The 14,631-nt window shown below is 38.4% G+C and overlaps 1 protein-coding gene across 2 annotated transcripts in view; it reads right to left on the bottom strand.

Annotated features, from left to right (window-relative positions):
• Window positions 1–237: 237 nt before the first annotated feature.
• si:ch211-178n15.1 overlaps window positions 238–14,631 on the bottom strand; it is a 35,249-nt gene continuing 20,855 nt past the window's right edge. For both annotated transcript variants that reach the window (XR_660254.4, XM_005163642.5), the window contains exon 3: window positions 238–6,283. Coding sequence is in view for 1 of the 2 variants with exons in the window: in XM_005163642.5 (XP_005163699.1) it covers window positions 6,277–6,283 (7 nt within the window). In the remaining variant the exon portion in view is untranslated. The remainder of the gene's footprint in view (window positions 6,284–14,631) is intronic.

Raw genomic sequence — 14,631 nt, forward strand, 5'->3', positions numbered from 1 at the left:
CCCTAAACAGATGCATGCTGGGATGTGAAGTGACCCCTGGGAGAGAAGTGAGAAAACTCTCGGACATTATTAAAATAAACAGGGATGCAGACACTGTCAATATAGCACTGTACTATACAGAGCTCTGGATTATTTAGTGCAAATATTAGTCATGCACTGTCTGTCAGACTGGAGGAATACTGTAACCAGCAAATACTGCATGTGAGAAAACCATTGTGAAACAAAAGCACACAGTCAGCAGCTTTAGAATAATATATTTGTACACAATTTACAGTACAATTTATTTACAATCATGATTTGTTTTGAAAATATTACAAAATAACCATTACAAAATAAAATTAAATCAGAAATGAGAGTATATTTTACACACACAATGTTTTATTCCTGTGAGCTGTGCACATTGATAAGACATTCACGTGTCATTGGCGTTCTGCGGTCTTCAGCGCACTCTATCGGCCGCACACTGAAATTACCGCCTCATGTCTGTACAAATGGCTTATACTGGCTTTCAAATACTGATTAAATAGTTCCAGTCCACACTATATTGAGTTCCCATTGATCCGCTGTAATAAAAAAATACATATTTTCTTCTGGCTGTATAGCGTGTGGTGTTACGAGCTGCCATTAAGGCAATTAGCATTAGCTTTAGCTTAACGCAGATCCTTCAGCATCCCTGAACACAAATCACGTCAATCTTTGGTCAGAATAATACAAATAATATTATTAATAAATCGCTTCCAGCCTTTTGAACTGTCTACCCAGCTAACCAGGAATGTTTTGGCAAAGTTGTCACAAAGTTAAACAAGAAACTTTCAATTAGCATGGTCTAATGTTCTCAAAACATTAGTTATAATTGTTCATGGGTATTCCCATATAGAAAAATTATATGTGGGAATATATGCAAATTAAAAACCCTACATGATATATAAGCATCTTTGCATTTGGCATATAGCCTAAATGTCAAATAGACCATTTCAGTGTGGTAGGCTAATGTCTGGCCCCTGAATATTTCCTACTGATACTATTTCATAACTGTATCATGCATATCTGCATGTTAAAACGGCTATCATAACATTATTTATCAATATATGGACCTTTTTGGATTTTCAGAAGCTGTGGAAATAAAACATGTGAACCAGTAAATACACTATAGGACCATTATTATTGTTTATATTTCTCAAAGTGGTCTATATATGCAGCATATTTTGAAATATTTCAAAAATGGCCTCTTTTATGTTTAAATATATTAGTTCAAATGTGCTTTAAGGACAACAAAGTGAATGTTTTGGAGTGGCCATCACAAAGCCCTGATCTCAATCCTATAGAAAATTTGTGGGCAGAGTTGAAAAAGCTTGAGCGAGCAAGACAGCCTACAAATCTGACTCAGTTACACCAATTCTGTCAGGAGGAATGGGCCAAAATTCCAACAAACTATTGTGTGAAGCTTGTGGAAGTGCAAGCCAAATTTATACAGTTTGAAAGCAAAGCTAAAAAAAAAATACCAAGGAAATGTGTGTAAACTTTTCACTGTCTAGACATTAATAAAAAAATTCTCTCATTATTCTGGCATTTAGCAAATGTAAATCATTTAGGTAATCCTAACGGACCTAAAATAGTAAAGGTTTAGTATGATTTACCATCAGACATTCTTTTAAAAAATGGTTATGTTCCTTTTTTTATAGCATATGTAAACTTTTTGTTTCAGCTGTGTTTTATATATGTTAAATCCAAATATAAACCTAATGTAATTTGCATATATTGCTATATCAGATTTCTATGTGGGTCAGCCTGTTTCAGAATGTTCAGAATAACACATTCGCAGGTAAGATTTAAAGCATACTTGCTAAATTACAATTAAAGTTTTCTCTGCGTTGCCAGCTTAGATGTTTAAATGGACATTCAGAACTTTCATTACCGTAACATTAACAAAACATTCTTAGTTAGCTGGGTAGCTAAATATTCATTTAAGTACTACCGCAAAAGTTTGCATGGACGCAAGGCTCTGCTATAAAGTATATTTCCAATCTAAAAACAGCTTATTCCTTGGTTTTGCTCCCTTAAATCTAGAAACACTGACATCTGATCACAGGCTAAGAAGCGCAGCTTGTTTTATAAGATTTACACAGAGCAGCTATTGAGAGAGAGAGACCCTACTGAAGTAACCCAAAACAGCTTCATTCAGCTTGCATAATTAGGATACTGCTTGTTTTGGAAACTTTCATGTCCGTATAAACCAGTTAATGATCCCATGAAGTGGTTTGTTGAGCTCAGTTTGATGTATTTTCTATTGAAACAGGAAATCGAGGATAATGAAAGACTGCAGTACCTTTTAAAAACATACAAACAATAATAAATAGTTTATTTTATTAATTTAACGGTTTTATTTATTTATTTTTACTTAATTCTAGAAAAGGTCTAGACTGTGCATAGCCTAGAAAACAAGGTCAAAAAGGTGATTTCCTGAATGGAAAAAAATGTTTTTATTGTAAATGCTAATTTTCAATATTTTCAATAAATTTTGAAGGGCATCCGCTGCGTAAAAACATGCTGGATAGGTTGGCGATTCATTCCGCTGTGGCGACCCCGGATTAATAAAGGGACTAAGCCAAAAAGAAAATGAGTGAATAAATCTAACGGCTTTGATCGGTCTGTATGTCAACATTAACTCAAAACAGACCCTTTTTACACTTTCTTTATACATTTTCCTCACTCTAAAAATGCTGGGTTGCTTTAACCCAAAGGTACGTCATATATGGAAAAATAGAGCAACTGTTAGGTGAAAATCTTTGATTTAAATTTAATTGAAAAAGCTAACCCAAAGTTGAGTCATATGAATTCATTCATTCATTCATTCATTCATTCATTCATTCATTCATTCATTTTCTTTTCGGCTTAGGGCCTACTCACACTATGCCATCCGTACCGTGCCCAGGCCAGTTTCCCGGATAGTTTGAGAAGTGTGAATGCGCTGAATCGGGCTCAAGCACGGTTCACTTGGCCGGCCCTAGTTGTGCCTGAGCGCGGTTCACTTGGGCTTTGGCGCGGTGCGCTTGTGTGTGAGTGCAAAACGCGCCAAAGCCCGAAACTGAAAGCGAGACGTGACTTTTAAGGCACTGTTTCATATGGATTTATTAATAATTCTTACTGTTCAATGATCGCAAACTGCCGTAGTTTATTAAAGACACAAACTCCTCACTGCGCGGATTCAGTAGACCTCCTCATTCCTGCAGCACGAGAGCTTTATGATTGTTTATGAGCGCCAAAAGTGGCGGATCTGTTCGGCGAAATATCTGACTGTGTGTCCCCGCATCCCTAAGGACTGCTTGGCGAAATATTTGACGGCATATCAAACGACTGAAACGATATAACTAGAGAAATCTCCACTGTGCTGCTGAGTGAGAGAGCGCTTCTCACTGAACAGCGCAGCATCGATGATGTAAGCATGCCGAAGCCCATTTGTGGTGCGAGCACGGTCCGTCGGGGGAGACGGGAGGGGGGACAAGCGTACTTTGGCCCGGTTCGAGGCAACTGTACCTAGTGTGAGTACGGCCTTAGTCCCTTTACTTTCGTTTAAAAAGCTTGTGTGTGTGACTCAACACTTCTTATTCTTGCATGAGGGGAAAAAAACAATCCACTGCATTTGGCGCTGCTAGTATCTAAACGCAGCCACACCCCCTCACATGACAGCAGGGAAAGGCACAGCCAATCAAAATGTCTATATGTGTTTTGGGGGGGCGGGAGGACTTGAGAAGAGAACGTCATTTAACCCTTTCTAAATTAACAATGACTGTGCAATTTATTTTTATTTTTTTAAGTGAATTAAATTATTGGTTAGGACATTTCAATAGTCGGTGGATATTGGTGGGGACGCGTCCCCTCCGTCCACCCTAATCCTACACCCCTGGTTGTTCATGTTTCAGAAGGCGTGGCTTCGGACGGCAGGCTATTACACTAACCTTCCGTTCAAACCGAAAGCGGCGAGAACATCCAAGGTAGCTCTGGCCGCCTTGGCGACAACGCTGTCAGCCTTCAGCTCCGGGGGCGAGAGCGTCAAAACTCGCTACATTGATCTCGTATTTAAAGGGTCACGAAACACCAAAACACATGTTTTGAGCTGTTGACTGTCGTATATGTGTCCCACACTGCTAAAAACACTATTAGGACACCTATATTTCACTAAAAAGTGTAATTTGGTTGTTTTTGCGTTATTTCAAGCAAATTCGTACTTCCGGTTTGAAACGAATTTTTGAAGCTGCGTCACTGTCATGACATAATAGCGTGTATTCCAGCGTGCAGACTGGACGCCTGTGCCAGAGTGTGTCTTATTACGTCTTACAGTGTGATGCATTAATGCATGAGTAAAGCTTGGTTCAAACGAATCAGCGCGCTCTATTGTGCAACTTCATTAATATTCATTACTGTCACAGTGCTTAGACAACAGAGACGCCACGTTGTGTTGGCAAAACAAGCGTGAAGTGTTGCTTTTATAGTTTGCTGCAGTTAAGTTTTGTTTTCATTTTCTCTCTGTGAGAGCTCAGACTCACTTGTGGATTAACAGTGTACGCGACGCTCGACAACAATAACTTACGTGTCTAAGGAGGATTATTGTTTACCTGAGAGCTGTTCTCATCTGCAAACGCTGAGATCCGGATTCGCTTGTAGTCTCCTCTTCATAAAGACGCGGCTCTAGTTGCTGGTGATTGTCCTGTCTCTACATATTTGCTAAGTGAGCTAACAGTGCTCTTTGTTTATTCAGTTTTTCGTACCGAACAAACTATTGCACAGAGTGTAAACATGTTAGCACTACAACCAAACTTTAACCTTGTGTAGGGTTTTTACCGCATTTAGTGACAGGAATAACACACGCGACTTTCTGACGCTGCCTGCCGTGTGCATCTAAGTTTCCGGGAAATGCTGAGGTTTTTTTCTCTCATTCGCCGTGCGGTATCAAACATTGCATGAAAAACACACGCTTAGAGCAGCTCCTCGAATCAAATATTTTGTTTGTCGCGAGGGACATGAATGAATTCTCTGAATGAAAGACAGTTAAAGTCCACCATTTAATAATTTGGCAAATAATTCCACTACAGATGCCCATGTAAACACAGTCGCGTGCCCAAATAGACACTCCCACACCACGCCTCTTTTCTTCCTCCGACACTCCCCCCTAAACAGAGCTGGACACGCCCACTTTTCTGGCTTTTTCCAAAGTAGAGGTGTGAAAACACCCTGCTGAAACGAGGAGGTTTCATGGCCCTTTAAAGGAGCCGTTGCAGCATATCAGTTACATTCCTGTATAAAACATGTTTCTAGCATGAAAATGTTGCGCACTTCTTATCAAATTCATATAACAATGTGAGATCAAGTTGTGTGTGGTGTTACTTTGCTCTATTTATCCAATATGTGTCCATATGTCTGAAATATCCTGAAGCAGCTAACGTTATACTGTTTTGCACAGTCACGTCGCGTGAGATTCCTGCTTTTTAAGATAAATATTTATATAACATTAATGCACATCAGTAACTCGTCAGTAACTTATTTAATGCATGTTCCTGTAAGAAAACATTATAAATAATTGGAAAACGGGTGTTACCGCAATCCTCAAACCCTTGGGAACAACTGTGGTCGGAATCAAAGTTCACAGGTCTGTGTTCTCTGAGCTTCTATCAAGTGGTGGACGTCTTCATTCTGATTGCTTGCAGCCAAAGCGCGTCATAGCTCATTACCATAAAGTTGACTTGATTTCAACTCTCCTCGACGCCCACGCTGGCGAAGACGCGCCGCGCTGCTCCTCGGCGCTTTTCGCCGAAGACTCTCATTGAAAATGAACGACTTCCGGCTATTTTAACGCTCTCGTCGTTTTCGGTGTGAACATACGGTAACGAATAGCATTTTGGCTGATCACCTACTGCAGCTTTAAAAACAGATGGATGGAGACCCAGCTAGTGATGCAAATCAATTTTCATAATCTTTCCTCAAAATATAACAACTTGCTCCGCCTCTAAATAAACCTACTGCTTTATAACCCCACCCCCTTTGACCAATCGTTCCCTCATTGACTTCCTGTTTCAATCAGAAATACATCCTAAGTAAATAAACTTTGGTTGTCATTTCATAACGTTTAAGTTGCTCTAAACTAGTTTTCAGCAGGTGTATGTGTGTGTGAATGTGTGTGTTTTGAGATGTTTCTGGAGTTTTCCATTGGAAATACAGTCACTGCCCATCAGCCCCGGTTTTCCTCCATCCTCCGCTATGGGTCAGCTGGGTTGTGTGGCATCAGTCCCTGTGTAATAAAAAGACTTTCATTACATAGTGCACTCTCATGTCTCGGCCATCACAGACAGGGTCACAAACCACGGGCATCTTCATTATACAAATGTCCCTTTCAAAAACGTGTTGATCGATGCTTCTGAGCAAGCTCTGGAGCCGAGCCCAGATCAGGGAATCACAAAAGCCTCCGACAAACATTTTAAAAAGGCCTAATCAGCAGTAATTACAGAAGATGACACTTTTAACTCCTCTACCTTTGACTTGTCCTTGGCATAGCGGTTGTTGTTTTTACAAACCTGACTGACTCGCATTATGTGCTGTAATGATGTAACGCAATTTAGCCGATCGTGTTCAAATCCCAAGACTGTGCTTGCTTATCAGCGTGATTTATTACGCTAATTTATACGCTCGGCTTGGCTCAATGTTGAGGACCGCAGATCTGATTGGACGAGAGTTTCTAATGCCGCAGTGTGCTGTCTTTATGGGGATTATAGTGTAGGTGCCAGGCTGTTGATTTGAAACGTTTTTAATAGCTGTAGAGCGAGAGAAGACTGATGGTGTGCACTGGGGTTTGGGCATACATACTGTACATTTCAGTTTAGATTACATGAAATAATCAAGTACTGGTATTAGAGCTGCACAATTAACCGTTTAAAGATCGCAATCTCGATTCGACCCCCTAGACCAGGGGTCGGCAACCCAAAATGTTGAAAGAGCCATATTGGACCAAAAAAACAAAAAACAAATATGTCTGGAGCCACAAAAAATTTAAAGCCTTATATAAGCCTTATAATGAAGGAAACACATGCTGTATGTATCTATATTAGCTATATTAGCCTACTATAAAAATGACTAAATTGCTACAAATACATAATGAGCCTTCATGATTAAATAGCCACTGAAATAAGGTGGTTGGTATTTATTTTGTTGTCATTAAAACACTTCAGCACAGCCTCTTGTCTTTTAGTGTTATTAATTTGATCATTTCTTCTTGCGGCCCATCAGAGTTCACATACCTGCAAAAAAACGCGTTGAATATCGGTCACATCACAGGCAATTGAGTATGCGGACACTGAATTAATGTCCTTGGTTTGCTGATCAGTGATGTTACCTACCATTTTAATAGCCCTTTCCTTCACTGTCTTAGTGGAGAAAGGTATATCTTTATTTTTTTTGTATTATCTTGGTTTTGTTTTTAAAATTTGCAAATAGGTGTTCTAATATGTCATACCATATTTGAACGGTTTTCCATGCTTTATTATCTCCTGGTTTGTTTACAACAGCCACCTGCCTGGCATCCCGCCCTGCTGATAGAAACCTGTGTCGCAGGCTATGACGCAAATCTTCGTTGACAGAAATGTTGAAATTAAATATTAATTCTACACACTTTGACAGCATTTGAAAACGTAAAAAATGTTTGTCCTCCTATAGAAATCATATTAAAACAAAAAAATATATTAACCTCCCCCATCTTTTTGCATTTTCAAACATTTTTGAAAAAGCTCCAGGGAGCCTTAAGGGCAGCGCTAAAGAGCCGCATGCGGCTCTAGAGCCGCGGGTTGCTGACCCCTGCCCTAGACCAAGGGTAGGGAACCTATGTCTCGCTTTGACCAAAAATATTTGGCTCTCCACCTCTTTTTTTTCAATAATATTTCAAAATGTAAAAATATAACTTACTAGAAATCAGTTTCCTATTGAAAATGCAATTACAATTCCCTTTAAATAGTATTTTCTACAGCAAAATGAATAAGAACTCATTTCTTCATTCAAGTTTTATTTCTTACATTTACATACAACTACACACATAAATCCAAACATTCATGAGTGGCGATGGTAAAATCTGTAAATTGTCCCTTCTCCATACATTGTGATGGGTCATATTTGTTTATCTTTGAGTTGTGTATGGACATAAATAAAGGTTTTGTGTATTGACCTTATTCTAAAATGCGGAAGTGCGCCTGTTTTCGCGATTGTCTTAGAACTTCCGATTCAGTAGCCTATGGGAGAAATGACTAGGAATAATAAACGGCAGAAAACGGTCAAACTACTTGCTCTACAAACAAATGTTTGCATGACTACACAGACCAAGTAGAATAATATAACAAGGAATTGTCAAATTGCAACATCAAGCAGCGTAATGAGCAGTTTTTAATGTCTAAAAATGAATAGAAGTGAATGAGACCGGAAGTCTCAAGCCAAAAAGATTCAAATGGCTGCGCCCACTCATCGGCGGAGAATAAGGTCAATAAATAAAGGTTTTCCCTGCTGAAAAATCCAGCTTAAACCAGCATAAGCTGGTTGGCTGGTTTTAGCTGGTCGACCAGGCTGGTTTTAGAGGGGTTTTGGCCACTTCCAGGCTGGTTTCCAGCCATTTCCAGCCTGGTCTTAGCTAGTCAGGCTGGGAGATGACCAGCCAAAACCAGCTTGACCAGCCTAGCCAAGCTGGCAGATCAGCCAAAACCAGCTATATCCAGCTCAAACCAGGCTGGTCAAGCTGGTTTTAGCTGGATTTGGCTGGTCATTTTCCAGCCTGACTAGCTAAGACCAGGCTGGAAATGGCTGGAAACCAGCCTGGAAGTGGCCAAAACCCCTCTAAAACCAGCCTGGTCGACCAGCTAAAACCAGCCAACCAGCCTAGGCTGGTTTAAGCTGGATTTTTCAGCAGGGTTGTTATATACACACACCTCATATGGCTCTTTAAAAAATGTATTTGCTGAAAAAAATCTGAAATGGCTTTTTGCTGAAAAAAGGTTCGTGACCCCTGCCCTAGACGATCTTAATCCAGCATTTCTACGCTTCTGTCAATCATATTTTCAAGTTCAGGAGAGAAGAAAAGGCGGCTGCACGAGTCTTTTCATTGTTTCACACACGTTGCTCAGTGACATTGACAAATGATGTTGAATGAGTCACATACTGTATTTATAATTTATAATTCACCTAAGAATGTCATTTTGGTCTTCATATAATGATGTTTTCACGGCCGGGAAATCACACGTGACGTGAGCAGCTGACCGTGAGCTGTTATCACAGAGAGGGCGCGCGCGCGCTCTACTTAATGATAGACGTGCGCGCCTCTACTTTAGTTAACAGAACCTGCGTATGTTGCGAGTAACAGGTAATACAGTTGTAAATAATATTCAGTTTGTGGCACAGAGTGATCGTTTGGGAGCCGCGTGCGAAGTATGAACAGTACTTAGCAATGAAACCGAAAGTGTGCACTTCATTTAAATGATCATATCGCATTTTAGAGTTATGATTATGACATGCATTTGATATGTTTTTTCTTTCATAGCGAACCCACAGTTGTGCATGAAAATAAATGTTTACAATGTCAGTATAACTACTCTAGCCTATATATTGTTGAATATAATCTGATAATGGCAAATGTCTGATTTTACCAGTGAATAAAATAGTCTAATTGCAAGCATATATCTCAAACATTGTAATTCAACATCAGAATTATTATAAGTAGAATAGAATCATTTATAGAAACCAGTAGACCTACACATAATATTATTATCGATGTTGTGCCATATGTTTGTTTTTACCATAACTTTATTTTACATCTACAGAATCGTGAGAGAATCGTGATCTTTATTTTAAGCAAAAAAAATAGCGATTCTCATTTTAGCCAGAATCGTGCAGCTCTAACTGATATAAAACAAAAGTAATTTATGCTAGACGGTGGAAAGAGTACTGAAAAATCATACTCAAGTAAAAGTACCATTACTAACCTAAAAATGTAGTGCGAGCAGAGTAAAAGTATCTATGGTAAGTATTACTCAAAGTATGAGTTAAAAGTAGCCCTTTTAAAAGTACTCAAGAGTAGTGAGCGGTGAGTATCACTCTGTAAAAAGCAGATGCATTTACATGTAATCTGTGGATGTGTGTAAACGTAACATTCTGTACTGCATTTAGTTATTGCCTAGCAGTCTTACAACGTCATAAGACGTTAATATTAGGTTAGATTTAGGTTGTGAGGTCAGGTGACCAAAATTCAATGTTTAAGGACAACGTTACTTTGGTGTCCAATAATGAGGGCAAATAGCTTTGATATTTGATATTCATATTGACGTTTAATACTGACATTAATTCATCCGGTATGACAACCAAAATCCAACGTCTGATGGAGGTCATTGTGGTAACGTCCACACAATGTCAAGCTGTTACATCATTAGATATTTGGTCGATTTTAGGTTGGACGTTGGTCATTTATGTTGGCCCGACGTTGAGTTCAGACGTCAACCCTATTTTCATTTGCAAACAAAATGCAACGTACCTATGACGTCAGGGTATAACCTCAATCTGACATCATGTTAAAATCTTGTGCCTGCTGGGTGTTTAGGGCCATTTCGGTCATCATACATTAAACATCCATCATCTTCTCATCAGTGACATGCATCTAAACAATCTCTGGATCAATGCGTGTAACGATTTTGGACATCTACTTGGACACATTTAATGCTTCCAAACAGGTTGCAGCAATTATAAATTGCTCATGTCTTGAGGGAGTTCATTATGATGCGACTTTATTCCACTGCCAGAAATAAGCTATCTCAAACAATTATTGCTTTTTTTTTTTCATTATTTCTCTGCAAGCTTTAAATCTGGCTGCTTTCCAGCTGTCTATTATTGTGATGGTGTCTGTTTTAGATGACACTGCCTCACAAAACAAAAATTATGGTTGGTCATTTTTGTGTCAGTCTTTTCCTGTCTAAGTGGGCATTGAATTGGTGAGCAAGATCAGCTGCAGTGTGACTAGACTTCATGCCGTCATATGATTGCTCCATCCCTCAATTGTCCAAATTGTCTGCCACCCCAGAAAGCCCGAGCACTCCACCATTCACAGACAGATGTAATTATCCACCTACCCAACAGTAAAAAGGTCTTCTGCACATTTATATTTTATGATTGTTCCTAAGATAGTTTTTTTGCTTAAGCAATATATTGAAGTGATGGGACTTTATTTTAATTGTTGTTTAGCAATATTGTCCATGAATTCAGGATTGTATAATCGCAGGCATATAGAGTTTAAAAACACTCAAAAGACCCTAACAACAACATAACGACATTCTAAGAACACAAAGAACATCTTAACAACCGCATACTGTAGCAATATTTTCAAAACATTCAAAGGGCCTTAACAACAATATTGCAACATTATGAAAACACAAAGAATACCTAAACAACTGCATAGGAATCTTTAAAAACAGTCAGAAGGCCTTAGCAACCGCACAGCAACATTCTAAAAACACAAAGAACACCTTAACAACTGTATAGCAACATTCTAAAAACACTCACAAGGACTAAACAGCCATATTGCAACATTCTACAAAACAATCAGAAGACCTTAGAAACATTCTAAAAACACTCAGAAGGACTAAACAGCCATATTGCAACATTCTAAAAAACACTCAGAAGACCTTAGCAACAGCTTAGCAACATTCTAAAAACACTCAGAAGGATTTAACAACCACATAGCAACATTCTAAAAACACTCAGAAGGCCTTAGCAACAATCTAAAAACAGTCAGTAAGCCTTAACAACTGCTTAGCAACATTCTAAAAACAGTCAGAAGGCCTTAGCAACATTTTAAAAACACTCAGAAGGCCTTAGCAACATTTTGAAATCAGTCAAAAGGCCGTAGCAACATTCTAAAAAACGCAAAGACCACCTTAACAACTGCATAGCAACATTCTAAAAACACTCAAAAGGACTTAACAACCACATAGCAACCTTTCTAAAAACACTCAGAAGGCCTTAGCAACAATCTAAAAACAGTCAGTAAGCCTTAACAACTGCTTAGCAACATTCTAAAAACAGTCAGAAGGCCTTAGCAACATTTTAAAAACACTCAGAAGGCCTTAGCAACATTTTGAAATCAGTCAAAAGGCCGTAGCAACATTCTAAAAAACGCAAAGACCACATTAACAACTGCATAGCAACATTCTAAAAACACTCAAAAGGACTTAACAACCACATAGCAACCTTTCTAAAAACACTCAGAAGGCCTTAGCAACAATCTAAAAACAGTCAGTAAGCCTTAACAACTGCTTAGCAACATTCTAAAAACAGTCAGAAGGCCTTAGCAACATTTTAAAAACACTCAGAAGGCCTTAGCAACATTTTGAAATCAGTCAAAAGGCCGTAGCAACATTCTAAAAAACGCAAAGACCACCTTAACAACTGCATAGCAACATTCTAAAAACACTCAAAAGGACTTAACAACCACATAGCAACATTCTAAAAACAGTCAGAAGGCCTTAGCAACAATCTAAAAACAGTCAGTAAGCCTTAACAACTGCTTAGCAACATTCTAAAAACAGTCAGAAGGCCTTAGCAACATTTTTAAAACACTCAGAAGGCCTTAGCAACATTTTGAAATCAGTCAAAAGGCCGTAGCAACATTCTAAAAAACGCAACGCCCACCTTAACAACTGCATAGCAACATTCTAAAAACACTCAAAAGGACTTAACAACCACATAGCAACATTCTAAAAACAGTCAGAGGGCCTTAACAACAAAAATGCAACATTATATAAACAAAAAGAACACATTAACAACGTCATAGCAACCTCTAAAAACGCAAAGACCACCTTAACAACCACATAGCAACATTCTAAAAACAGTCAGAGGGCCTTAACAACAAAAATGCAACATTATATAAACAAAAAGAACACATTAACAATGTCATAGCAACCTCTAAAAACACAAAGAACACCTTAACAACCGCATAACAACAATCTAAAAACACTTAGAAGGCCTTAGCAACCGCACAGCAACATTCTAAAAACCCAAAGAACACCTTAACATCTGCTTAGCAGCATTCTAAAAACACTCAGAAGAACGTAACAACCACATAGCAACATTCTAAAAACTGAAGGCTTTATCAACCGCTTAGCAACATTCAAAAAACAGTCTGAAGGCTTTATCAGCCGCTTAGCAACATTCTAAAAACAGTCTGAAGGCCTTAGTATCATTCTAAAAACACCCAAAAGACCTTAACAACCTTATAGCAACAATCTAAAAACAGTCAAGAAGGCCTTAGCAACATTCTAAAAACACAAAGAACACCTTAACAACAGCATAGCAACATTTTAAAAACACTTAGAGGGACTTAACGACCACATAGCAACATTCTAAAATCAGTCTGAAGGCTTTATCAACCGCTTAGCAACATTCTAAAAACAGTCCGAAGGCCTTAGCACCATTCTAAAAACACCCAAAAGACCTTAACAACCTTATAGCAACATTCTAAAAACAGTCAAGAAGGCCTTAGCAACATTCTAAAAGCACAAAGAACATCTTAACAACTGCATAACAACATTTTAAAAACACTCAGAAAGACTTAACAACCACATAGCAACATTCTACGAACACTCAGGATTTAAAAACCACAAAGAAACATTCTAAAAACAGTCAGAAGGCCTTAGCAACATTCTAAATACAGTCAGAAGGCCTTAGCAACATTCTAAATACAGTCAAAAGGCCTTAGCAACATTCTAAATTCTATCAGTAGGCCTTAGCGACTGCTTGGCAACATTCTAAATACAGTCAGAAGTCCTTAGCAACCTCTTAGCAACATTCTAAAAACACTCAGAAGGCCTTAACAACCACATAGGAACAGTCTAACATTCTAAAAACAGTCAGAAGGCCTTAACACCATTCTAAAAACACCCAAAAGACCTTAACAACCTTATAGCAACATTCTAAAAACAATCAAGAAGGCCTTAGCAACATTCTAAAAGCACAAAGAACACCTTAACAACAGCAGAGCAACATTTTAAAAACACTCAGAAAGACTTAAAAACTACATAGCAACATTCAAAAAACAGTCTGAAGGCTTTATCAGCCGCTTAGCAACATTCTAAAAACAGTCTGAAGGCCTTAGTATCATTCTAAAAACACCCAAAAGACCTTAACAACCTTATAGCAACAATCTAAAAACAGTCAAGAAGGCCTTAGCAACATTCTAAAAACACAAAGAACACCTTAACAACCACATAGCAACATTCTACAAACACTCAGGATTTAAAAACCACAAAGAAACATTCTAAATACAGTCAGAAGGCCTTAGCAACATTCTAAATTCTATCAGTAGGCCTTAGCAACCTCTTAGCAACATTCTAAAAACAGCCAGAAAGCCTTAACAGCTGCATAGCAACATTCTAAGAACAGTCAGAATGCCTTAACAACCACATATCAACATTCTAAAAACACTCAGAAGGCCTTAACAACCACATAGGAACAGTCTAACATTCTAAAAACAGTCAGAAGGCCTTAACACCATTCTAAAAACACCCAAAAGACCTTAACAACCTTATAGCAACATTCTAAAAACAGTCAGAAGGTCTTAGCAAC

Source organism: Danio rerio, chromosome 2 (genome assembly GCF_049306965.1).
Source record: "Danio rerio strain Tuebingen ecotype United States chromosome 2, GRCz12tu, whole genome shotgun sequence".
NCBI classification, from domain to species: Eukaryota; Metazoa; Chordata; class Actinopteri; order Cypriniformes; family Danionidae; genus Danio; species Danio rerio.